This window comes from Sphaeramia orbicularis, chromosome 18 (assembly GCF_902148855.1).
Source record: "Sphaeramia orbicularis chromosome 18, fSphaOr1.1, whole genome shotgun sequence".
NCBI classification, from domain to species: domain Eukaryota; kingdom Metazoa; phylum Chordata; class Actinopteri; order Kurtiformes; family Apogonidae; genus Sphaeramia; species Sphaeramia orbicularis.
This window is the reverse complement of record NC_043974.1, coordinates 7,672,547-7,700,197: the sequence shown is the minus strand read 5'-3', so window position 1 is coordinate 7,700,197 and position 27,651 is coordinate 7,672,547. Positions and strand designations below refer to the sequence as shown.

At 41.3% G+C, this 27,651-nt stretch overlaps 1 protein-coding gene across 1 annotated transcript; it reads left to right on the top strand.

Annotated features, from left to right (window-relative positions):
• The first annotated feature begins 595 nt into the window (after positions 1-595).
• irs4b (insulin receptor substrate 4b) lies at positions 596-27,651 on the top strand. Its single transcript, XM_030162251.1, has 2 exons — positions 596-5,091; positions 24,176-27,651. The coding sequence occupies exons 1-2, from the start codon at positions 930-932 to the stop codon at positions 24,178-24,180; spliced, it is 4,167 nt and encodes a 1,388-aa protein (XP_030018111.1). The 5' UTR covers positions 596-929; the 3' UTR covers positions 24,181-27,651.

Here is a 27,651-nt window from a genome sequence, read left to right as displayed (position 1 = left end):
AATGTGCTGTAAGTCATCAGTAGTGACAGACAAAGTGATATATAACTAATATTGTTGTCTGTCAATATGGAGCCAATTTTAGAAACTTTTTGCATAGTTCTGCATCATGTCATACATATATCATGTAGTGTCTTTATTTATTTATTTAGGTTATTTGTTTATTAAAATGAGTAATAATATTAGTAAAATTATGATACATTTGATGTGTGAATTTTGAGCTATGATACATAAGTAAAAAACAAAGATATGTGCTTGCTCAGAGCCACAGGGGAAAGACAGGGGTTGATATTTGGACTGCCCACAGGTCTGGGATCTGTTTTTTGTGTCTCAACTGTTGCTGGAGAGTGTAACATCAGACTCTAGATAAGCCCTACCAAGTCACCGCCTATTTTTAACTTCAATAAAACTCTCTTCTACGCTATTGGTAAGAGGTATTGACGCAAAGCACTAATATTACGCAGCGATTGGTCTTAATGCCTGCCAAAAGATGCCAGTCAAGATTATCATCCATTCATATTCTGCGTATGGCTCTTTGTTCCTCCCGCTCGCTCGGTGACGCAGAGGGTCATGTGTTGTTTGTGCTCTGGCCCGTAGAGATGTGTACAGGAGCTGAAGAGAACGGATTGCTAACCGAGCTAGCCGGATCCTCCCGATTATAGAAACACGGCTGAACGTGGTCATGTTGCGCACGGTAGGCTTCATTTCTTAAAAAGCCCGCCTTGGAAAACTTGTCTTGCTGCTAAAAGGGCAAAGGAACGGGTTTTTTGACGGAATATCAAAGCCGGTCTGTGAGGATTGCAAATCTGAGCCGTGCGAGTCAACGTTAGCTGGCCTAGCCGGACTCGGGAGCTGCTCTCCCAAAACAAGAATGGGGTCTAGGTCCACTCGGATTAGCTTGCTAGTAAAGTGACCTTTGATTGTATTCGCTGATGGCAAATTTCACGAATTACCAAGAAGGAAAGGCAGCGATGTTGATGCTGGAGACGCAGCAGAGGGACGTGGGGACAAAATCTGCGGCAGCCACCGCAAACGGAGACGGGTCGGTCGGGGAACCCCCTTCCCCGTTAATTAATATCGGCGGTGGCGGAGGCTCTCGTTTTCATCAACATTTGCCGCCCTCCAACCACCTCCACCATCACCACCTAAGCCACCACCACCCGCCAAAAGATCCCCAGCAGCACCATCACCACCAGCTGGCTCCACAGCAACAGCAGCAGCATCTTTCCGGAGAAAACATCGCAGAGTCTCCGGGCAGGAAAGCCTCCTCCTCCTCGTCTCTCAGCCAGGTACACACCGCCGAGGACCCCGCCGCTTCTTCCGCCGCTAGCAGCAGCAGCCATGTATATGCATCTGTGAACGTCGCAAATACCTCAGACGTTGTGGATGATATTCGGAAATGTGGTTATTTACGGAAACAAAAACATGGACACAAGAGGTTTTTTGTACTGCGGGCTGCCAGCCACCTCGGTCCGAGCCGCCTGGAGTACTACGACAGCGAGAAGAAATTCAGGAACAGCCTGCGCTCTGCTGCCGCGGCCGCAGCCAGCGGCGGAGCGGTCGCCCCTTCCTCCCCAAAAAGGGTTATTTACCTCTACCAGTGTTTCACGGTAAACAAAAGGGCGGATTCCAAAAACAAGCACCTCATTGCCCTTTATACTAAGGACGAATACTTTGCCATTGTGGCTGAAAACGAGCAGGAGCAAGAGGACTGGTACGTAGCTGTCAGTGAGCAGATGAATGAGGGCAAAAAAGGGCACTTGGATTCTGATGATTTAGATGATGGATATGGTACAGTCACTCCTGGTACTGTGTTCAAAGAGGTGTGGCAAGTTCATGTGAAACCGAAGGGACTGGGTCAAACTAAAAACCTCACTGGTGTTTACCGGCTATGCCTCTCAACTAAAACCATTCACCTCGTTAAATTGAACTCTGAAACCCCCTGTGTTAACCTTCAGCTGATGAATATAAGGCGCTGTGGACATTCAGAAAGCTTCTTTTTCATTGAGGTGGGCCGCTCCTCCTCCATCGGGCCTGGGGAGATATGGATGCAGGTGGATGATTCTGTTGTGGCGCAAAATATGCATGAGACCATCTTGGAGACGATGAAAGCCCTGAAAGCTTTTGCTGAGTTCCGGCCCAGGAGCAAGAGCCAGTCATCAGGCTCCAACCCGATGCCATTCATCACAACACGGCGCCACCTGGGCAACCTGCCACCGAGCCAGACCGGGCTGCAGCGGCGGTCGAGGACAGAATCCGTTGTCGGAACGCCACCATCAAGTAAGAGCTCTGGGGCCAGCGGTTATCGCTTCCGTACATCCAGTGAAGGGGAGGGGACGATGAACAGGCCGTTTCGCTCTGCCACTGGAAGTTTAGTTCACCTTAACTCAGCACGAGCCCATCATGGTCGTCAGGAGGGCAGTGCTAGCAGCAGTGGGAGTGGCGTCACCACAGGAAATGCTGGTACAAGCACTGGTAGTGGACGGTATGTCAGAGCCATTCCAGGGACATCATCCACCTATCATGCCCGCTCTGCATCCCTTCCTGTCTCCCACTTTCCCTCCACCACCAGTCCTGTGAGTGTCTCCTCCAGCAGCGGCCACGGCTCTGTCTCTGACACTCTCACCCGCCCATCAAGCGCCTCAATATGCGGCTCTCCATCTGATGGTGGCTTTAACTCTTCAGATGAGTACGGCTCCAGTCCTGGTGATTTCCGGTACTTCCGGGTGCGGAGTAACACACCTGACTCTCTTGGCAACACCCCACCAATTAGAGAGGAGAACTGTCTCAATGATTACATGGCAATGGGCTGGAACAGGGAGGTGTTTGGCACCAGTGCAGGCTCTGGAAACAACAGTGGTGGTGATACACCACGGGATGAAAGCACGTCAACAACAGAGGATGAACGCTTTTCCTCATCTTCCCTGAGGAGGAGGACACACTCTTTCTCCAGACCCACAGGTGGAGCAACGGGTGGCTCTGGGGTGGCAGTTTATCAAAAAATGACCCAAACCAACTTCTCTTTGGATGAGGGTTCAGATGTGGTTTTACCATTTGGCAGTGGGCTGCTTCGTGGTGGGCCTTCCTCTTCCTCCTCATCGCTCCGCTCTGACTACAGCTCGTGCTCTGAGCATAGCCAACAAAGCCGTCCCTCCACACTCTCTCGGACGGAGGCTGGCAGTGAACGCCCTCCACTTTCCTCCTCTTCTGCCAAGGAAGACAGTGGCTACATGCCCATGATGTGTGGTGTGGCTGCGTCACCCCGGGACACTCCTCCTGACTACATGCCTATGCAACCCAGCTCTTACCCCCATCATGTCTCCCATTCCCCTCAATTTCACAGTCCAGCTTTAGGTCCCCGTTTAGCCCACCATCACCCTCAGCTCCAGTCTCAATCCTCCACAGACTCTCACGGCTACATGATGATGCTCCCAGGGGGGAGTGGCAGCTCCCCATCACCAGTCCAAGCCTCTCCAAGCCCTCACAGTAGTTCAAGCATGGGCGGTGCAAGTGGAGGTGACAGCCTAGTAGAAAGACCTGAGAATGGGGAATATATGGACATGTCATACAGCAGTAGTGGGGGTCGCAAGCTGTCAAATGATGGGAGCAGTGGGTGTTATACACCTGGCACACCTGAGAGCACCCCAAAGTCTTATAGCCCTTATTTCTCCCTCCCTCGCTCCTATAAAGCCCCCACCAGAGATAGGGATGACAAAGAGTATGGTGAGTACGTACCCATGAGTTCTCCTGCCAAGCCTGTCTACTCATCAGTTGCCACAGCTTCACTATCAACACCAGAGAAGAGGGGTGGGGGCGGTAGTAGCACCTCCACCCCCTCTCACCCACCCCCACCTTATGGGGCTCACCATACAACTGCAGCAATGGCAGACCGGCGTGTTGTCAGGCCAAACCGCCTCCCGTTAGGCAGGAGGAGTTTCCATGGTCCACTGCGGGTTAGTGAGCCCTCCACAGTGTCTGCAGGCACCTCCACCTCAGTCCCTGCTACCGGTAGCTCTGAAGGGCCCTCCAGTCCAGGAGAGTATATTAACATAGAGTTTGGTGATCACTTTCCACATCAACAGCAGCCCCCTGCCTACCCCTATTCAGCCCAAGATGAAGCGCCTTCCTTGGAATCCAGCGACCTCCGTAGCTCCCCTTCTCAGCCCCATACTCACCAGGACTACATGAGTGTGGAGGTTGCAGCAGACCAACAGGACAGTGCTGGATGTTTAAGTAAGAACCAATCACCCAGACCAAGCCTTGTTGCTCCCTGGAACCCACCTAGCTATATTCGACCCCTGGCTAGCAATCCTGGGACAATGGCCTCCCCTGGAGTCCCTGCTGGAGGTCACTGGAGGGCAATTGGGGATGACTACACAGACATGACCTTTAACCTCAGCAGAGAGAGGACACAAACAAGCCCTACAGCCATGCTGCAGCATCTCTGTGTATTAGAGGGGCATTATGGCCATGCTCCCTCCACCTCCTCCTCATCCATTTCTCCCACTCTTCCTCCATCCAGCCCGGGTAGGGTCGAGCCCAAGGTGGTTCGGGCAGACCCCCAAGGAAGGCGGAGGCACAGCTCTGAAACGTTCTCCTCTACCTCCTCCTCAAATTCAACTCCATCCGGAGGAGGACTTGGCCCCTCATCCTCAGTCACACATCCCACTCTGGTTAACCCCATAGCCCCCAACGGATCATTCCTAACAGAGGGTCAGACTTCCAGATGGGCCAGCTCAGCATCCTTCGACAGCGTGTGGATGTCTGTGGAGGGTCTCGGAGACTCGCCAGCTCACCATGTTCAGACACGAGCCTTTGAAATGGGCATGGCCTCTGGGACCTCGGTGTCTGCCTCTTCTTCAGGGGCTGGAGCCAGCAGAATGTGCAGGAACATGTCCATAGGTTACCAGAACGGTCTCAACTACATCGCCTTAGAGCTGAAGGAGGATGGGAGTAACACAGGAGCCATGATGTCAGGAGCTGGTAGCGACAACGGAGGTTCAGTGACAACGGGGACGGTTCCTCTGCCAGAGAATGGAGCCTATGCCAGTATAGACTTCAGCAAATCTGATGGAGTCACCACGACAACAAAGGGTGAGTGTCTCTGATCTCTAATGCTGAATAATGTTCAATTTGACAGCTGCGTTTTTGTGTTCATAATTTTTAGTTTTTGCAGGACATGAATATAATAATGTATTTGATAGTAGGGCCTGGCAGTATATCAACTTTAACATTAACATTTTTTCAAACACAATATAGAATCAGACAACACCATTTATGTCAGTGTATGTCCCATATCATTTAGTGCACACAGAACCTAATTCTGTGAGAAATACTGTAGGCCTGTTTCATTTAATATAGCCAAAGCTATTTTTCATATCTACTCCCTGATTTACATTTTTTGCAGCTGTATAGTTTCAGACAGGGAAGGAAGCCCTAGCTTTGCATTTTAGTTTGATCAGTCATGCTTTAATAGAAGTGCTTCTGACATCCCACATGTGGTATTGACTTAAACCTAAACACTTCTGCCCACTTCAGACAAAAAATACATAGGCATATATTGTCTGTTGCCATTTAGCCTAAAAATATTGATTTGATTTTTGGCCCATGTCACACAGCCCTTTTTGCTCAAATTTACATAGCAACAGCAGCCAGTGTGCAGAAAAATATGTTTTCTTGCTCTGTGTGCACCCAAGTTCTAATATAAAAAGTAGAAAAGAACAAGTGTGAAGATATTTTTTCCTCAGTGAAAACAAAAATAACTCGAAGTGCTGTGCGCTATTATTAGTCACATTATATCAATTTGCAGCTCCTCTAGTGAATCTATTTTCAAACAGCACTCTGTGATCTTGACAAGGCTGCGTTCAAGCGCCTTGAGCAGCGAGCTGTTGTCTTTGAAGGCATCTGTCCAGTGAACTGGATTCTAGGCTATCACAGTGCTGGTACAGGAAGTGGCACCAATATATGGTTCATCTTGAAGTCTGGGAGCACGCTGTGTGCCAGCAGACTAGTAGTCAGTTAGCTTGCTGAATGAACAGAGGTTTATCTTAGGTCAAGTGGATACAGAATCATCCAAAAAAGGCCCTTCCTTCCCATGTTTGTTGCCACTGTTGTCTCTCTGTGCCTGTCTGTGCATGTGGAAGTCTGCACAGTGTACTCAGGTGTGGGTGTTTGTGTGCTCACAGCCTTTGCTGCACTTTCCTTTTATTTCCAGAAAACATTAAGCTCTGGGAAAACTTTCTACAATCTGGCCATAATTACTAAAGTTATTTTAATAACAGAATATCATATGAATAATGACAAATACAAACTTTTATACATGTTTTAGGGTGTAAATTTTAAAATCATGTTATGAAAATCTTACATTGACAAACTACCTTTTAAAAATGTGAATAACATGAACAACCTGAAATTTATTAAGAAAAGTAAGTGTAATTTTTACAATATTTTGCATCATCTTATTTTATTCAACAGCTGAGATACCATTGGTCGGTATCTAATTTTATAAATTGTTACCATGACGACCAACCACTACACTGTAAAAAATCCAACTGTTTACAATCCTCTAAACTATTGCTTATTATAATTTATGGTTTGAAATCCGTCTTTTAACTTGTATTTATTAAGACGTGTGTTGCTGAACTATTGGTCAGGTCACCCTCGCAAATAGGTCAAACCTGATTGAATAAAGGTTATATAAAATAAAATAAATCATTCACACGTGTGCATTATAAGTTACAGATCACGGTGGATCTACAAAGACACAAAACATTTAATAACAGGCAGACTATTGATCCAGTTACACTTATTTTCCTTAAGACGTTTCAGGTTGTTCAAATTTGTTCAGATTACTCACATATTTTGTTCAATTATAGTTTGTAAATGTAAACATTTTCATGTATTTTTATTTTATTTTATTATAAAACAAAGAGAAGAGTTTGCAGTTATCATTATTTATAGGTTATTAAGGTGGTATTTGACTGGTCTGATCCACTCTAGATCATAGTGGTCTGTATGTGGAACCTGATTTTAACATCCTTGATTACTTAATATCATCAGTGTAATTTTTGTATTTTGGGCTGGATCAGACCCCTTGATGGCCGGCTTTGGCCCATGGGCTGTATGTTTGACACATCTGTTTTGGAATATGGGCCAGATCAAGTGGTGACACAGACAGATTTCATGTTCAGTAAGCTCTGTGTTGAAAACCAAATAGCTTATCCTCATGTTTAATACATGTACGAATAGGTCTCAGTAAGTACTTTCACATGACACATGCTACAGTTGACAAAAATAAAATTTTGGGGTAAAAATACTTAAATTACTGCTGCGTGACATGGGGACTGAAAATTAACATCTTTTTTTTTCCCACTTTACACAAATGTACAAAACATGCTATTCTCATAAGAAATTGATACTAAATGAAATCTACAGCTTTATCTATTATGTTAAACTACAACTGATTAGTATTAGATAAAAATGTTTAAATTAAAAGTTTTTATGAACACAAATAAGTTGTGACGCGGGGACAGGTGGGAACTGAGTTTGTCACTTTGTTCAGTATCAGAATAAAAGACTTTGTTGGAACTAAAACACTACAAATATGCTAATAAACTTTTATTTAACATACATATTACAATTGAAGTGACATATACAGCTAAAATCAGATCATATTTTACAAATAACTGGATTGTACATAACCTTTCTATATTCTTTTACTGTTGAATAATTATTTCATACAGATTCACACTTAAAATATCACTTATACAAGCGAGAAAGATATTATTATTAAAGTTAATTGTGCATTTACATATTTTTGTCCTTTTTAGGTTTCATTTTATATTCAGTCAATCAATCAATCAAATTTTATTTATATAGCACCAAATCATAACAAAAGTTATCTCATGACACTTTACATATAGAGCCGGTCGAAACCAGACTCTCAAGCCAATTTACAGAAACCCAACAGAATCCTCCAGGAGCAAACACTTGTGACTGGTGACAGTGGATATTGATTATATCTTTTTTTTTTTTTTTTCTACAAGTGATAGGCCTACTGAAATTTTGTAAACAATTCTATAAAATAGAATTCTTAAGATAAAAAATGAGCCTATTTGAAACATGATTGGTGAAACTTTAATTTTTGACACTGGTGTTCACTTTCACTTGATCTGGCCCTTAAGCAAGTGACTGAACTTGATCCACATTTTTAAATCTGTATTTTTTTTTTTTTTACATAAGCTTAACAAATCACCTGTCAGTTAGTGTCACCTGTCAGTTAGTGTTTCTTAGATCCACTTGTGACTGATTTTGTTGTATGGTATGCGTTGTTGTTAGGGGTGCAACGGTACAGGTAGCCCACAGTTTGGTCCGTACCTTGGTTTTTGGTGCCACGGTTTCAGTTCAGTTTTGGTAGATGTTTTGTGCATAAAGAGAACAGTTTTTTTTTTTCTCTCCCAAAATTATAGTTTTATTTCGCTTGTCAGCAAAATCTGAATTTCACTGTAGGAACAAATTATGTCACTACTGAATAAAATAACACTTTCTGTACTGAACAATAGAACCCTTTCTTATTCCTTGACTGCTTGTATACAGTTGTATAAAACAGGCATGTGCACACATAGGGCCCAAAGGAGGCTTTTTTTTTTTTTTTTTTTTTTTAAATAAATAAATTCCTGTTCTGCAAAGGGATGTAAAAGAAAACGGCGGTATAAAAACGACACAGTTGTCTACCATACGCATTTTCTTGTAATGGCGTGTCTCGGTACTTAAAAGTGAGTTACTGTGTAGACAGTGTGTTTAATCGCAGGTTGGGTCGCGTTGCGGGTCTAATGTACGTGGGTACGGGTAGGTGCCGGTTTGGAAAAGCAGTTGATCTGTGCAGGACTCTGATGTGACTAAAGTCTATCCGTTGTCTCTCAGTGAGGGGCGGGGCTTCCCACGCTGCATGCTCACATGCATGTCCAGAGAGAGAGAGCAATACATAAAGCGCCAACACAAAATCAATTGCAAAACCAAAATCCCTTGGTCCATAAGGGCAGATTGTCCCATGCAGGGCAGACTGAATGGTACACGGTTTTCCCGAGTACCATTGCATCCCTAGTTGTTGTATGGTAATATTCAGATGAGCAACAAATCAAATTAAATAAAGAACAGGGCAGTGCCTTGAATTATTATTTTGTTGATTTTCGGTAAATAATTTTAGCTACTTAATCTTTGCATGCTGTGATAATGTGTTTCTTGCTGTTGGTTAAAGCGGAATCATAGTACTGAGTGCTGTTCCACTGACTTCCTTTATAAATTCCTTTGTAATGTGATTTACAGTAGTTGCTGTCTGTATTTGTGGTCCATCTACTCGTGTCTAAAACATCCCGCAGACCACTGTCCAACAACGCTACAGCAGCATTAGAAAACAGGAGCACGTTTACAGTGTTCAAGATGGTGTGTATGCAGATAAAGAGGATGTTACACTTCCTCCTAGATGATATCCGTCTCCCACTTCCTTCTTGAATCTCTTTCTCCTCTTGCTGTGTCTATGAGGAGTGTGAGTCAGGATTCTCTGCGAGCACCGACTGACTCATTTGTTTATCGTTGTGTTGAATGGAGATGAAAGAGCTTGTGTGTGAGTGAATGTGGGGTAAATGCGCAGGGCTGAATGTGTGCACACTAACACAGGAGATCAACTGACTCTCAAAGCACTCAAATGCATCCCATTGTGTGTGTTTGTCCGTCTGTCTGTGTGTACTTTTGTTTTCAGCTGCTGCCAGCAGGTTCATTAAGTGTGTGTGTGCAGCTAAAGGTAACATTCAGAAATGTTAATCCGTGCCCACACACAGAGTTTTGGATCAGCATGTGTGTTTATTTGCTCGTGCATGTTTTCTGTGTGCAGATTACAGACAGAGTCTGTGCTTGTTATGTGTGTGTTTACTGTCTGAGCTGCGCATCTAGGTAGGTGTGTGTTTGTGTGCGCTGAGTAATGGCAGGCAACCTTTGATGTGGTGCTGTAATTGCAATGGCGGCGTGTCAAGGCACACAGCAGGGCCGAGAGGAAACGCATCATCATCACTCAGGAATGCACTTCCTCTCAGCTGCGCCGTTGAACTGATAGAGGCACACCTGGATCCTTGACCCAGAAAAGGAGAATGGGGAGGGGAGAGAGAGGGGAGGCTGTCTTTCCATCCAGCTGTCAGAGAGTTTTAGTCTTGCATTCTGCCATGATGTTAAATAAAATATGAAATGGGTGTGTTCAGCAAGTCCAGAAGAAGTATTATAAGCAACAAGGGAGTCAACTTTAAGACCACAATCATGCCTTGTGTTGTAACACAGGTGACCAGGGTCGTTAGCAGAACTTATCAACTCCATACATCGTGTGTGTCAACATGAAACACCAATTATTGTGATAATCACTGTCACTTAATGCATTTTTACAGTTTTACAGAGGTGACAATAGCTAGGACAGGCTAAGCAAGCAGAAGTGGCCATATTTTCCCACAGTGGTTGTACATTTGTAAATATATTTTTTTTGTTTTGTTTTGGAAGTGTCACCTTAGTTTTAACTGTCATGACTTGTGTCGATCTGAAGTTCAAAGTGTCCCTGTCTGTTCATTTCCTTTCACAAGCAAACCACTCCTAGGTCCGACTGTGCATCTACACATCCCTGCACAGAAGTAGCAGCCATTATTGTTGTAATGACAAGCCATAGCCTAATTGAAAAGTCATTCTCATTCCCCACATAGTGATCATTTTGCAAGTTCACTTTTCCCACTGCCTATTAGTTTATAAATGAAGCTGTGCTCCACTATTACTTCTGTAGAACGTATGCTGCGTGTGATGTCTTTATTATTATCATTTGGGTATGTTGGCTGGTCTCCGGGCTGTGACCAGTTGACACTGGAACCAGATGCTATCCACTTTTTTAAAAAATGAGAGCAGCCAAAGCAAAAATATCAGAATGGAGTCCTTACACATGCTGCTGGAAGTGTGAACAGAAGTTTTGTCAGTCGGACATTTTTTAAGTTCAGATACTTAAACAAAAAACAACTGATCTGGTCTTTTTTTTTAAAATTGTCCTGATGTTTTCATAATTAATCAACAAAGTAACAGAGATAAATGATCACGAACAGCCCTGCTGCATAAGTACTATAATTCCTTCCTGAGTTGAGATTATGCCCATTTATTAGAAAGTTTAAATTTATCTAGTTATAAATTAGGTGTGTGAAAATTAGTCTGTAATATTTTTGAGAATCATTCTCCAAAATTAGTTCCAGTGTGTAGCTCTCTTTTTTCCAGATGTTAACTTTTGTAACAACTAATAAAAAATAACAAATAATAAAGTTACTGCATATTTATGTACTTCTGTCTTGGTTTCTAGTTATGCTGATTAGAATAATGTATCAGGCCTTCAACAAATCAACATTCTCGACAATTATCAGCATTTTTAACAATTGCATAAGCCATATTTCAAACAAAAATGCCAGAATTCACAGGTTTCTGCTTTGATCTGATGCCTTTCTTTGTCAGTTAAAGCAGTGTAGCATCTTAAAGACTTGACATAGTGAATGTTTTGGGTGGTATTTGACAAACACAAGGATGGGCCTCATAGAGACGTGGAGGTCCAACAGGAGGTTTTTAGGGTGGTGGGAACCTGCCCTTTTGTCCCTCTCCCACCCCCCGTGTGCCAGCCATGTGGCTACGAGGTGGCAAAGGGTTAGGTAGAGTGTGAGGTAGGGGTTATCAGGCAGAAAGTGAGAGGAGGTGGTGGGGGCAGTAAGATGTGAAGGTGGTGCGAGGCTGCCCTTTCCTCTCTCGTTCCCACCTCTACAGCCAGGGCCTTCTATATTTACAGGTCTATTTCCAGACTGACATAAATTTATGGGCCAGTCCAAGGCATGCGCTGCTCGTAACAGGACCCCCACCTTTTTTTTTTCTTCTTCTTTTTTTTGCTGTGTGTGTTGCACACAGAGGTAGTTCACTCTCTCTTTCTCAAATAGCCAGATATGTACGGCCACAGATGTTAGACTTATTAACCAGCATGCATGCACACAAAGCAGTTTTTGCTTGTGAACCAGCTATCCTGACTGTCACAGGACGGTATTTGTGGCCCCCACAGGTTGACATTTTCTCAAATTTAGCAGATGAATAATGTTCCACAGTTTGATGAGCACCTTAATTCAAAGTGCCGACATCGTAGCTTGGGTGGCCTACAGTGACAGCCATGGGAATCTGTAAACCTGGCAGTGTTGGTGTCTGTTGAACTAAACAGGGAATTGAATCTCTAACCCCAGGACTTCGGCACCAGCAAAGGTTCCCATTGGTCAATAAATTCCTGGAGGATTACAGAATTTAAGGAGGTGTTTCCCAGAGTTGTAAATTTCTGCTTTTTGCCATCTGCTTTTTCAACAGAGATCCAATGAAAAACTAAAGCTAGAAATGTGTTACTTGCATTGGACTCAGCCGGAGTTTATCATCCTGAAATAAATTTAGGAAATTTAGCTTGTAGTTCTTTGTTTATTTGTTTGGTTTTTTTAGAGCTATTAATCTCTTCTAAGGAGAAAACATAGCAAGACTTAAATGTAAAGTTATATCTGAAAGTAAACTTTGTTTTTTGGACTACTCGCTTTAGCATTTTTATAGAACAAACATTTAAATCCTGAAAACAGTCCACAAATTTATCTGTAATATTTGCAGAGAAGCAGTGACATTTTTAAATGCACAATCTAAGACTGGCCCCTGGTGATGCAGAGAATGTGTGTCATACGTCTGCCATGCTTACTTGAACTGAAATGTTGTGTCTTGGCTGTAATGAATGGTTGTAAACACTGTCTCAGCACTGTTTTCAGTTAGTTTGAGTGAGGAACCATCGGTGGTCCTGTGCATTACTCCATCACTGAGCCTCCCTCATCTCCACTCTTCTCTCTCGCTCTGATCTTGCTGTCTTTTTGTCTCTCCATCTTCCTCCCTCTTTTTTGCCCTACCCTCTTGTCTTTTTCATACTTTGTCCTGCTTCCCCTCTGTCTTGCAGTCTGTCTCACTCAGACACACGGTAATGATAAAGCAGGGTTTTACTGGAGAACCACTCGACTTACTGGAATGTGATGTTAGATAACTTTATTAGACAAAGTCTGAATGTGAGCAAATGTGTGTTTGAAAACAGCTCAGAGTGACGCAGACACAAAGGCTTCGTTCATCTTTTCCACCCGGCTTCTGGTGACATTTTTAGAGTAACAACTTAAATCAGGGGTGTCAAACTGATTTTCACTCAGGGGCCACAGTCAGCCCAGTGTGATCTCAAGTGAGCCAAACAAGTAACATAACAGTGGAAAAAAGTAAAATTACATTATTTAAATGTTTACATCTACAAAGTTTCCCTTAAAACGTGAATAACCTGAACCTGAAATTTCTTAAGAAAATGAATTACAATTTTACACATGTGCATTACAACTTACACAGTGGATCTGCAAATGCAAAAATCATTTAATAACAGAATATTGTTAAAATTGCACTTACTTCTCTGAAGATATTTCAGGTTGTTCACATTTCTTCAGGTTATTCACATTTTGCATGAGAGGATAGTTTATCAACTTTTTGTGGAATTTTACTGTTTTACACTAAAACAAGAGAAAAATTTGGAGTTGTCATTATTTCCAGGTTATTATTGCCGTGTTTCCACTATGTGATACCGACTCAACTCAACTCAACTTAGCTCGGCCTTTTTGTGTTTCCATTACGAAAAAGGACCTGAAATCTGGTACCCGGAACTAGTTTTTTGGTATCACCTCTGCCGAGGTTCCAAGTGATACTAAACTGTGACATATAAACACTGCAGACCACTGATTGGTCAGACAGTTTTCTCTGTGACCCGCCGTTTTACAAAAAACATATGTGGAAGTTGACAGTACATTAATCCACATGATGACAGCCCAAAACTACACCATGGCCGGTCGAGGAGATTCAGTCTTTGGTGGCCGACGTAAAAATTCAGATGAGACAACACAGAATGAGCGAGTTTTCAGCAACTCTCTGAGCAGATGACACGGAAAATAATGTACCACATCACTATGACGTCCAGGTACTGTAAAGTCAGTAGTATCCTTTAATGGAAAATGGTCTCCAGGAATACCAAGCCAAGCTGAGTAAAGCTGGTTCCACGTAGTGGAAACGCGGCATATGATAGTACTAGTATGTGACCTGTGGGGAACCATAGGTTGTAGATGTGGTAGTTTTTATTAGTGATGGGAATTCCGGCTCTTTTTAGAGAACCGGCTCTTTTGGCTCGGCTCACAAAAAGAGCCGGCTCCCAAGTGGCTCTTAAGATTTTTTGGTGCTTAAATTAATTTATTACCACCAATAATGTAAAGTTATGTGCAATATGAATCACTAATGTAAAAAAAAACAAAACATGCACTATATCAAATGTTTATGTAAATGTAAATACACCTTTATTTATACACTCTACAGAGTGATTAAAAATAAATAAATTAGAAAGTGCAAAAAGAAATGCTTAACAATTCACAAATGACCTTTAGTAACTTTTAACTATTTCAAACTCTTAGCTTTCACAACGATGCTGTAGATACTGCAGTAGCAGCAACAGTTGCAGTAGACTCACTGGCACCTTCATTAATATCACGTTCACTTGCTTGTCTTTTTTCTTCCGAGTTCACTGATGGATGAACAGTTCTCATGTGCCGGTGCAGGTTGTTTGTGGAGCCAGCTCTATATGAGATTTGTCTTGCACACTCTACATTCTGCCTTAGTTTGGTCAGTGTAATTGAAATGTGTCCAGATTTTGCTGCGTTTCCTGTTGTCACTCATTTTCTCAACTTTTTTTTACCTTTCCAGTCTGTTTGCGTTGTGGTCCCTGCTCTCTCTCTCTCGTCTCCCTCCCTCCCTCCTGTTCGTGCACTTGCTGTGTGTGTAACTCCGCCCCTCTCCCCTCTGGTCGGGGGGATGGGGGGGTGGGGGGGAACGAACGAACAAATGGGACAAAGCGGCTCCCAATCGGGAGCCGGCTCATGTCATTCACGTCAAAGAGCCGGCTTTCAGAGCCGTTTCATTCGCGACCGACACATCACTAGTTTTTATGCTGGGGAGAGCAGACTTTTGGGAAAAGATGTTAGTCTATATATTTTATAAGTAGTAACATAAGAATTGTTTAGTAAGTCATTCTTTGTGCACGGGCAGGGTTGGGGGGTGGGGCTGATCCAGTATCGGTATCGGGTTCCAATACCAATGTAATTCACAGATAGGAGATTTCCGATCTGTGCCCTGCTGGCTGGCTGCAAAATATGGAATGGATTTCCTGAATGGAGGCATGTCTCAAGGAGACGCGGCCTAATGAGACACACCTCTGTTCAGGAAATCCATTCCACAGTTTGCAGCCAGCTAGCAGGTGAGCATTGAGCAGCACTGTGGCTAACCAGCTTATGAACCCCCCCCCCCCCCACTGGTCTCCTTTAATGTACTGAAAATGTACTGAACTGAAAATTTTCTGTACCATTACACCCCTAGTGGAAATATTTATATATATATTCTTGAAACACTGCTGATCATGGCTGATCAGATGAAGAAGCCCTTTGTATTTTATTTGGAGAGGGGTAGTGTTAGACAAGTTTACCCTTTTTGTGTATCTGTCTTGGATTTAATAAATATTGACGGTCAATTTGAAACCCTTACAGTTGCATGTTTGTTTTCAGGATGGGACTGTCTGTCTGTCTGTCTGTCTATCTATCTGTCTGTCTGTCTCTCTCTCTCCCTCTCTATCTACAGATAGATAGATAGATATTAGAGCATTAACAGAAAAAACGGTTTGTCGACACGTTGACGTCTGTGGCACAAGTTGACGTTACTTTGGAGGAGTCAACTAGTCGTGTCTTATTCTCTCTCTCCCTTCCATCACCCGACAGCATGTGAGCCTTCATTCAGCGCATGTCCATACTCTTATCTTTCTACATGAAAACATGGAGCACAAGGCAGTGATGCATGGATCAGTTCGGGTGCGTGTGCGTCCAAAAAATGTCACTTTATTTGCGGTGCGGGTCAAATAATTCCACAAAAGCGGTAGGAAGCAGAGTAGGATTGCTAAACTGATTATCTAGAAAAACTATTGTCTAAGTAATGTTCTGTGAACCATGCAAACATGACCAATATTGAATGATAATTTGGACAGCCAGTGTGTTATAATTATTCTGTTCATTTATTTCATGAAGACAATGCGCTCTTTTCTCTAATATGCTGTGCGTCTTGGCTGCCGCTGTCTTAACCTTTTCCCACTTTATGCTGTTCACTTACATTTAAAAGAAAATTCAAGCCTATGTTTTATTTTGTTTGGTTAAATATCTGAGAAGGACTGTTGATGCTTGTCTTGCAAGTTTTGTATTCTGCTCTTTACTATACGTTGTTAATGTTGCAGTGAATGTTAGAACAAGTTGCTCATTGTTGAATGGCTGTGTGTCTGTGGTGTTCCTCTGCTGTCAATGTGACGACGACGTCGCACGACTAGTCGACCTCGACTTTATTGACAAATTATATATATATATATATATATATGAGGGCTGTTCAATAAGTTCATGGCCTCACCCAGAAATACTGGTTGTCATAATACAGGATGTTACATTCTTTCGTGATGGGATAGTGATGCTTGAACATCGATGGACCAAGTGCATTGCTGTAAATGGAGATTATGTTGAAAAATAAAATATAAATTATCAGTCTGTGTTGTTCTGTTCTGGGTGAGGCCATGAACTTATTGAACGGGCCTCGTACAGGGTGGGGAAGCAAAATTTACAATGAACATTTAGTTGTTTTTTCTCAGCAGGCACTACGTCAGTTGTTTTGAAACCAAACATATATTGATGTCATAATCATACCTAACACTATTATCCATACCTTTTGAGAAACTTTTGCCCATATGAGTAATCAGGAAAGCAAACGTCAAAGAGTGTGTGATTTGCTGAATGCACTCGTCACACCAAAGGAGATTTCAAAATAGTTGGGAGTGTCCATAAAGACTGTTTATAATGTAAAGAAGAGAATGACTATGAGCAAAACTATTAGGAGAAAGTCTGGAAGTGGAGGAAGCAACAAAAAACGTACCAAAGCTTTTATTAAAGCTCTCAAATCCAAAATCCTAAAGGATCCAACCAAATCCATGAGAAAAATGGCAATTGAACTTGAGGTAAGACAACAAGACCGTTAGAAATGCAGTAAAATATGATTTTAAGTTAAAATCTTACACAAGAACACCAAAACACTTGTTGACAACAGCAACAAATCCAACTTTAGCAATTTTTGGGAATCATGTTTATGGCTGCCTTCTAACCCAGATCTAAACCCTCTGGATTATGCTATTTGGGGCGTTTTAGAACATGCTACCAATAGAACATCACACAGGAATGTTGACTTTCTTAAAGATACTATTAAAGAAGAATGGGAGAAGTTGTCACCCAAATATTTGAGGAACACTTGCGCAAGTTTCAGGAAGCGTGTGAAGGCAGTTATTGAGAAAGAAGGAGGACACATAGAATAAAAACATTTTCTATTATGTAAATTTTCTTGTGGCAAATAAATTCTCATGACTTTCAATACACTAATTGGTCATACACTGTCTTTCAATCCCTGCCTCAAAATATTGTAAATTTTGCTTCCCCACCCTGTGTGTGTGTGTGTGTGTGTGTGTGTGTGTGTGTGTGTGTGTGTGTGTGTATATATATATATATATATATATATATATATATATATATATATATATATATATATATATATATATATATATATATGACAACTGTAGGTACCAAATTTGCCAGGTAAAAATTTCTCAATTTGTCAGAATTGTGCCGATACACACACAGACGCTCTGAGCCCTTCCAGTATTATGATAGATTTTACTGGTCTGATCCACTTTAGATCATATTGGTCTGAATGTGGAATATGAGCTAAAAAGATTTTAACACTCCTGACACACTGTTAGTATCTTCAGTGTAATTTTTGCATTTCAAAAATTCATCCCATGGGCCAGATTGGACCCTTTGGTGGGCAGGTTTAGGCCCACCGGCTGTATGTTGGACACCTGTAGTTTAAATAAACCAAAATAAATCTAACATAATTTACACAGGACCTATAGAAATTTTTTTTCCTACTATCTAAGAATAGTGCTAAGCTCTTCTATAAAAAAGTTTTGTTGTTTTTGCCCTTATTATTATTATTATTAGTAGTAGTAGTAGTAGTAGTAGTAGTAGTAGTAGTAGTAGTAGTAGTAGTAGTATTACAAAATCAATGGTTCAAGGCTGTTTGAAGTGACTGTATTTTGTTGCCAAATAGTTGATCCATTTTCCAGTCAGCTGGATCAAAGTAACACAAATGTCACATTCCCATTGATATTTCTACGTCATTTTCCACTGTTTGAGATTTGACTTTTATAAACACATCACCTCGCTTCTATGGTTTACTAACACCTGAATGGAAAATTAGCGCCACCAACTGTTTATCTTGAAGCACTCTACCATAATATTTCATAGGGGTGAAACAATTCCTAGAATTATTAGAGTATCTCAATTACAAAAAATGATCGAGGACCCGAGATAAAAATAAAATGAACGTAGCGCAAATCCATGAGATTAACGTTAATGTACCTTACTAACATAACGTTAGCCCTGTGGAGGGCTAGGTTTCTGTTCATTATGGCTACTGTCAAATGTGTGGCTAGTTTCTTATGATTGTGATAAGCAGAGATTTAGGCAGTGAGACATGCACCCATGATTTGCACGGTTAATTTCCCAAAAGCACAGCCAACATGGTGCATGGCTTGCTGAAAGCCTTCTCTTACCTTGTCACGGCCTAATTTTGGCAAAATCCAACTACAAAAAGGCAATGTTTATGCCTTTTTTAAAAAAAGATGTATTAATGCCTTGTATTTTTGATACTTACAAGAAATACTAAATTGAAAGTAATTAAATTATATTTATTTTTATTTGTGTTTAATTTATTTTTATCTGTGTTTGCAATTGCTTCTCTGGAAATGTTTCTAGTCAAGAAAATACATTTTGTTGCGTATGCACAATATGAATGTAAGAAATAAAACTGTTAATTGTACAAAAAAAAGGAAACCAATTCGAAATTGAATCGATTATGGAAATTGGCCATGATACCCAGCCCTACCTCAAAGCACTGTGTCCTTGCGTTTGAGTCATGGAAACAGATAAACGTGTCACTGAAAATCAGAGATAAGAATCTGATTTTTATTTACAGCTGAAACCAGCTCCACCCTCTTCCGCCTCTTCATGATTTAAAAAAAAAATTTCTGCATTCTGATTTGACAGGATGTAAAATGTAATGTAAAATGTCCAATCGATTCCTCGCCCACTTTTGTTACTCGATGTACCCTCAAAAGACTGTCACCCTAGCTGTCAGGTCAACATGTTACGCCCATTGTCCACTCCCATGATGCCTTTCATCTGTTGTCCCAGCTGTGTGAATTGGTTTAGGGACAGAGAGAGACGGTCACGGCTCAGAACACCTGCCTGTGTTGCAATGACACAACAAGCTGTTAGCTAATGCAGGTGTTTGGCGAACAGCATGTTTATAACCCGATTTTGTGGTGTGTGTGTGTGTGTTTAACTGAGGTCAGCTCAGGTCAGTCAGGCCTGTGTCCTAAGAGAGTTGTTTTGATCAAAGTCCATGTCTGGTCTGCTGTGAACCCAGAGACCTCAGACTGCTCTCTGTCCATCTGTCTGCCTGTCTGTCTGACTTTTAACTATTGAAAACAGTGAGAGGGAAAAACAGGTGCACAATAAAGATCTGAAGACTGGGTCGTGGCACAGTTTTCAGATTCATTTTGCTTCTTTGGCAGTATCACTTTTTCCTCAACTGTTGAATTTTGGTCTGATGCTTCTGGGATCTTTCCATGTTTCCTTCTTGCTTTTATCCACAGAACAAGATTATCGACACAGTGATCTATCCAGCATACCTGTATCATTGTCATTTATCATTAAAGAGGCTCCATTTATCCAGTCATGGAGAGCTGATGACTTTGAATAATCCCACCCAAAATACTTCATGTTTTGGGTTGGTACTAGTGGTGGAATGCACTTTAACTCAGACCCCATACTTTATACTTCTTCATCACTACATTTCAGAGGCAAAGATTTTACAACACTATATTTGTCTCTTTATATTTATTAACTTTAGTTACTTTTCAGATTTGCAGTTCTTCATTCCCTTCCTGTACAGTGCAAAACCACATATCACCAAATACGTAGATTAAAAACATTAACAAAGACCAATTTTCTGCACATTGATTAATTTTACAGACAGTTAAAATCTTTTCCCTTAGAAAGGTTTAGAATTCATAACATGTACACAAAGCTCAGTTAACACATCTGTTTCAAACAGTGTAATCGTCACTGCTTTTATACTTCCCTGCATTCTTTGCATTGGAGTGAGTGTTTGGCGGTCAATCCACCAGAGGGCGCCACTCCGAAATAACACACTGGCCGAATACCACGAATAATAGAGTTTTTATAGAAAAGAAGAAGACGGTCAGTAACAAACATGGCAGTGACGGAGGAGGTATTACTAATGTTGATATTGAGAAGGGTAGTTTTCATAAATGTCAGTGTCTGGTGGTACTGCTCCGTATTCTCTGTTTGCTCCCAGAGGATGGACAGAAATATGCACATAATGAACGCAGAGGACAGATGGAACACTCCATCTGTATACATATGCATATTTAACGTTGACCATAAATAGGCTAGGCCTTAAATGTGTTGTGATGATAAATAACAATGACAATCTAACCCACAAGCCTTTGTGTTGACATAAATTTTTCTCCTGTCCTCATATAGGTCATGTCTCTAAACGGGCTTTGTAAAATACTGTATGAAAGCAATAAAGTAGATGGAAACATTTGAAATGACTAACACAATGGACATTTTGTGATATATTATGCCATATCAGTGATAAATAACCTGTAGTCAGATTTGGTTTGTATTTAATATTTGGATCTCTGTGTAGAAGTGAAATAGCTGACAGCAAAAAGACAATCCATTGGACCCTTTGGTGGATTGGTTTTGGCCCTCTGGTCACATGTTTAACACCTATCTTGTAGATTGTACACCTAAATAGCAGGAATGTTTGGATCAGTTTAGTGGATGAAAACCAAAAAACAGTTGATGCTGAGAAATCGTGACTGAAGCACTCACTTTTTGTTGAGCCATGAGACATGATCCTGTGTGAAGCTGAGTAGCAGTTCTAGGTCAGTGATATGACAGGCCAAGATGTAAACATTTTTGTAATTCTGTCATTCTTTGCTTTTATGACAAGTTTCAACAGCAGAAGTTCAGATTTTACTAACTTTATTGACTTTGGTTAATGGTAAAATAGATAGATACATTATTGATCCTTTGCAGGAAATTGTTTAAAAATTGTTTAAAATACTACAAGTATACATTTTGTTGCGTCCTTTATGAATTATTTAAAACCACATATAACAATATGTAATAATAATGATTTAACATTTCTCATGACAACAACTAGTATTAACATTTTTTTAGCCATTTCACCCTTCTCACAGTACATCTCAAAATTAGTACAATAAAGATCACAGTTCGGAATGTAATTGTGAGTAAAAAACCAACATGATATGATTTTTTGGCTCAGTCGCACACCACAAGCTGCAACCTCCCAGCATTGAACACACCTGAATGTCTTGATATCAGACAATTATTTTGGTAAGAACATGCCTCAGGAAGTTTGATTCGGTCACGTCAACTGCTCTTAATTACCAGCTTGTGGTCACTCTGTTTGTCTCTGGTTCATGTTTTATGCATTTGCTTTTTGTGTTGCTCTGATTTGGACTAGACTGGGAGTTTGTGTACCATTCCTCCTCTTCTCCTCTCTTTCCCTCTCTGTTTATCAGTCTATCCATCCCTCCATCCCCATGCCTGACAAACAGAGGAGCAGCATTCCAGCAGTGCCCGCTGTCAAAGCATCTGTATTGTGGCGTGCTGCTCACATTGTTGTTAGACAAAGCCTCGCTCTCAGTGGAATAACCCAGCTGGACGACGGCCATTGCCAGGGTCATTTGGGGCTGACGGGGCCGCACCAAAACAGCCAACCTGACAGCCTGGGTCTGCCCATGATAGCAGGGCAAGAAACAAACTGTATATGTGTGTTTGTGTGTCTCTGCACTATTGGCAGTGAGCACAATCCAAAGTTCACTGACCACACTCACTTATTTACCAGACACCAAACACATTTTTCCCCTTTTTTATGTGCAAATCAAATCTCTTTGAATGGAGATGTCTTGCATCTTTGAAAAGGCTTTACACTTTGATCACACTATTACACAAAAGCATAAATATTTGCAAGTTTACTGTAATTTCAAGGAGACATGGCATGTTTCCATAGCCACACCCTCTTGAATAATATTGCTGTGTTTAATAACCTCAGGGAAATGTGTGGACGTTATAAACATTTCCCTGTGTGGTTGCAGGTAGTTTCCGGTCCTGAGCTGACCCAAACCTTCACCTTGTATCTCCGACTGAGGGCTTTCCAGCAGCCCAGGGTTATGTAGTTCCCTTAAAATCCTTCAGTTAACTGAAACTAGGCTTTTGCCACCTTGCAGAGGTGTGAGGAAGGCCCAAGTCAGAGCAGGACAGATTCCAGTCAAAATTAGTCTGCACCGCTCAGCTTCAAAATGTCCAAAAACAACTAATATTGTCAGGCCAAAACCGCGGTCAGAGCCACAGCACATTCCAGTTTCTGTGTGTGTGAGTGTTACATCAGGCAAATAGAAAACAGTTGTTTTGGCAGTAAAGAAATGACATGGGGAGCCTTCAAACCTCACTTTACTCAAGAGTCAGCTCTGAGTTCAAGACGAGTTGTAGTAGGGTGGAGAAAAGGACTTTAAAAACCTCTTCACCTCAAAACAAGTACGTTTTTATTTTTCTGACAATAGCTGTGTTCAGTGTAATATTTCACTAATAATGAGAATAAAAATGTCTTGTGTAACAACATCCATCAGAGGAGATCAAGAGAGGGTGACTTAAACCTTGTGATAATCCCTTGGATAGGAAAACACTAACACCCAAATGCCATGTTAATATTAGAACAATCTTTTTGTCTGGTTGGAATAAATATATTCCATGTTTATTGTTTTGCGACATGTTGTTTATAAAGGCCTTATTTGTATTCTTCTCCTGCTAAAAGATTTCCAGTGATCAATGTGCAGTTTAAGTAGAATTAGCATCAGAAACATAAATTTTGTCCCCAGGACATGTTAGTCCATTGTTTATTGGCAAATTAAGTTTTCTCAGTAAAGTTGGCAGAGGATGAGACACTTCACAGCAGGTGGAACCACTTCACATATGTCAGAAAAGTTCAATTAATTGCTCTGGGTCGTGTAAACACACATTTTATCAGATCACTTCATTTAGCACCTATATAATCAGAAGGATTTCAGTCAGGTTGAAGAAATACAGTCCATGTGTCCCCATTCATGCATTTCTTTGTGCTTATCTAAAATGTCAGTAACCAGCTGGGTATGTGCTATTGCAAATGTTTTACAGCTAATCAGGATCTAGTGCGCAATGTTTATTGTGTGACATATGAACTTCCTGAATATTAGTGCAAATACACTGGAAATGTTGAGCAGGAAACATCTGGTGTCCAAAGTTTCAGAATTAGAAAGGAACAATATTTGTATGTTCACTGATTTGTCAGTGAACAGCAGGTAGTCTAGTGTATTTGTTTGCTTTGGCTGGAGGGTCTTTAAACAGTTTTTCAACAATGTGTTGTTGTTTTTTAAGGTAATATCTGTGTGATAATTTGCAACATTTGTTCTCAGTTTTCAAGGGTCTCAAAAGAGTCTAATATCCAATAATCTGAATTTTAGCCCTTAAGTATCTTAAATAGAATTTTGACAGTTTTATCTTGATTGATTGGTGACTGTTAAGTTGCACTGACTTTAGATGCCAACTTTCCTTGTACTTCATACAGTATGTATGTGAAATGGGTTTTAAATTGCTTTTGTCTTTGTCTTGCAAAGTGTTTAATGTAACTGGTTGGAAACTGCAGACCCCTTTTTTGCACCATATATGTTCAGTCTGCTGTTGTGTTAATGATGCAGTGCAGCCTTTAATGATAAATCACTTATGTCTCTTTTCTCTGATTTTCCACACAGACTGAGCAGCAGGATGACAGAGGTTCCTCACCTTCCTCCTCTTGGGACACTTGACTCTACCTGCGACCTTTGGCCTCCCCCCACATTGGTGACCTCTGACCTTCACTCAGACTGAGAAGCCGCTCCCTTCTAGACACAGAAAACATCATCACTACAGATGACAAAAAATGCTTGCAGTTTTTTTTAAGTGTATTTCATCTTTTATTTTCCTCGTGTTTTTTATGCATATCTTGTCCTGCTTTTTTGTTTGTTTTAATCATTTCACCACCACCCCACCCCTGCCCCATATCGCTCACAATTGATGCTGCCACCAGTGTGTGCTGCTTTCCCCTCTCTTCTTAAACAGGCTTATTTAACAGGCAGTGAACTTTGACTGAGGGGAGATAGATGTGCTTCTGCTTCTCTGTACAGTATTAAAAAGGGAGGCTGGAACACTAAAGGCATTACAGTACACACTTGGAAATGTTTATGTTGCATTGAACTTAAACTATTTTTTTTTTTTTATCCCATGCATAATCCATCCTTGACACAGTACCGTACAGTTATTACATTGTGGTCAAATCTGTATATTTTTTTGAAGGCATCGCCCCTTAAATGGTACAAGCTCATGGCTGGATCCATTTTAGCTTCAGAGTGGAGTTGCAAAAGTATGGCGCTCACTGAACCCATTTTGCCGCGTCAGGTACAACACAGAACCAGCATCTGTAAGAACACAATCAGAGTACATTTTGCACAGCATTCCCAATTGGTGACACACATTTCAAGGGTGCCATTTTCTGAGCACCTCTCTGAATTTGACTGGGTGTCAGAAGCTATGGTACTGCGCCAGTATGGGTCCATCACAGTGCACTGCTGCAATGGGATAACCTTAAAGCATTACTCACATCATATTATTTATTTGTCACAATAGGTACACATGTTCACGCACTTTTTTTTCTGATGGTACTGAGCAGAGCAGGAAAATAATGCCGGCTATAAATCAAATGCTGGATGATTCTGTCTGTTATAAGTCTGAATGGTTTTGCTGATCACTATAACATGTTTAAAAAAAAAAAAAAAAAAAAAAAAAAAGAAGCTCAGAGGAGTTTGGAAAGTCAGCTGCTGCAGCCAGCAAATGGAGAATGCCCCGCCCTGTTTCTCACTCTCCAACTAAAGCAGGTGTTTAGTTGTTGGTTTTTTTAATTTTATTTTTACGATCTCTGTTTTTACCTCATATGGTCCGTAGAACAGTTCAGGTTAGCGAGGGAGAGTGGCGCCAACACAAACACAGACATACGCACCCACGACTCTGCAAAAGATAAAAGCACAAAGTACAGACGCTCACACCAAGATGCAAACAGAAGACGCACAAAATCTCTGCAACTAAACTGTCTGTGCTTTGTAGAGACACATGCATGTATGCACATCATGAGGACAAATGTAACGGTCATGCGGCTTCACCTGTACTTGCTTTCACACATGCTGAAGTCATGCAGCCCTATTTAGGTTGGGGTAACTCCACTGTGCCCCCGTTTCAGCTCTTTGTCAGCAGCTCTTGATGACGTGCGGGATTTTTTCACACACATATGTATGCTGGGTTGTTCGTCAGCAGCTCTGGGTGACGTAAAGAGGTTTCCAGTAACCTGAGCTTCAGCCCCAGGTGCAGCGCGCTGGGCATACTTGCCCTGTTACAACCTCACGCACACACACACACACACACACACACGCATATTAGGACACCCACATCAATCACAGTGTGAGCCGGTGCCTGGTTGCCTCTCTCTCACACTTTCACACACTGATACACCCATATTTAGCATTTCTAGTCACGCTACTCTCCCATGACTATTACCCCTTCAACTGTTTTCACACAGCAAAATGTGGCAGACTGACCACTAACGTAGCCCGCACAATTTCAGTGTTTTGTATTCTCATTTAATGCCATCATCCTGTCTCAGTATTTTTTATTTTTTTAATTCGGCCCTCTCTTTTTTTGTTGGTTTTAATTTGTTTGGACGGATGAAGGCCTGTCACTCTCACAGTGCTTTTGTGGAAGAGGCATCATTGTCATCCTTTCAGAATCCCACACAGCAGGGATGCTGCGCTGGCAGAGAGGAAGGGAGGGATGGATGGGCAGAGGGATGAAGAGGTGGGGTCTTGAAATCATTGTTAAATGATGATGGGATTGCTGGGTTAAAGAGCTGATTGGATAGGGTTTTATCACACTGAGAGATGCGAGTTGACTGCAAGAATTTGTCTTAAAATTTTGCAATTCATGAACTCCCCCGATGCAGTGAACTACAAATATCTGGTTCTTCACTTCCACTGAAATAGGTTTATTGCTTTTGGGCAATTTATTTGGAAAACTGGCATTAAAATCAGATTAGACTAGATCGCTGTGCTACAAGTGATACAAATTGTATAGGACAAAGTTTAAGGCTTCAGCAGTTAGATACTTGTCAACTATTAAATTAAGGCACAACTATTCTTATAATAGATTAATTGATTTGAGTAATTGAGTAGAATTTTGGATAATTTGCAGTTTCTCTCCTCCTCTGACAGTAATTGGAGCATTTTTTGTTCTTTTGACCAAACTGGACAATTCTAGACAACATCAAAGACTTTGGGAAACTCAGCCTTTTTCAATCACATAGACAGTTTCTAAATTTGTAATAAAATAATTGACTGGTTAATTTGCCAATGAAAATGGCTATCAAAGTCTGAATACATGGTTTTGTTGAATATTTACAAGGGAGGAAAAGGCATTTGATTAGCTGATACTTTCTCAGATCTTTTTTTTTCTTTCTGTTTTGCTCTTGGGGTTAGATTGAGTAATTGTGTCATGCAGTTGTGTTGTTTGCTGTAGCATGTGATAGAGCGATCCAAGAGATGATTTTGGTACCACAGATCCATTTACATCCAAAACAAGGTTACAGAGTTTGTTTTAATACGGCTTAAATTAACAGATGGGTGGAGTTTACTGCACAGGGACCATCCAATGTCTGACAAAGACAGACAGATTTACCTTTCTAGACATCCTCCTCGCCTTTGTCTGCCTGTCGGTCTCACATCCTTCTTCAGTAAGGACAGCTGAAAAAGACAAAAACAAGGTGTTTTAAAGTGAGATAGAGGGGTTTTTTTGGTGTGTGGCTTAAAATGTGGAGGTTCAAAGTTTGAATGTGGGTACAGAAATAGGAGAAAGTGTAACAGGAGAAAGCCCCCTTTTACCCCCTTATCGCCCTCTGGAGGGGCAGGACACTAAGCTAACCTCCCTTCCTCAGCAGATCCATGTTTTAAACTCCTGTGATGTGTGTTATATGTACACGATGAATAATTTGAGATCCCGCCCCCCTTTAACGAACAAAGAGTCAAATATAATGAGAATATTTAAGCTGCAGCTCGAGATGACTTTAGTTTCCTGTGTTTGGAAGATGTTTTTGTGTACTTAACATGCTACGGCAAATACGTTGCTTTGACGATTTCTAATGCTATGACAA

Excerpts from the sequence above, each read along its gene's own strand:
- irs4b (XM_030162251.1), top strand. The coding sequence starts at position 930 with ATGGCAAATTTCACGAATTACCAAGAAGGAAAGGCAGCGATGTTGATG.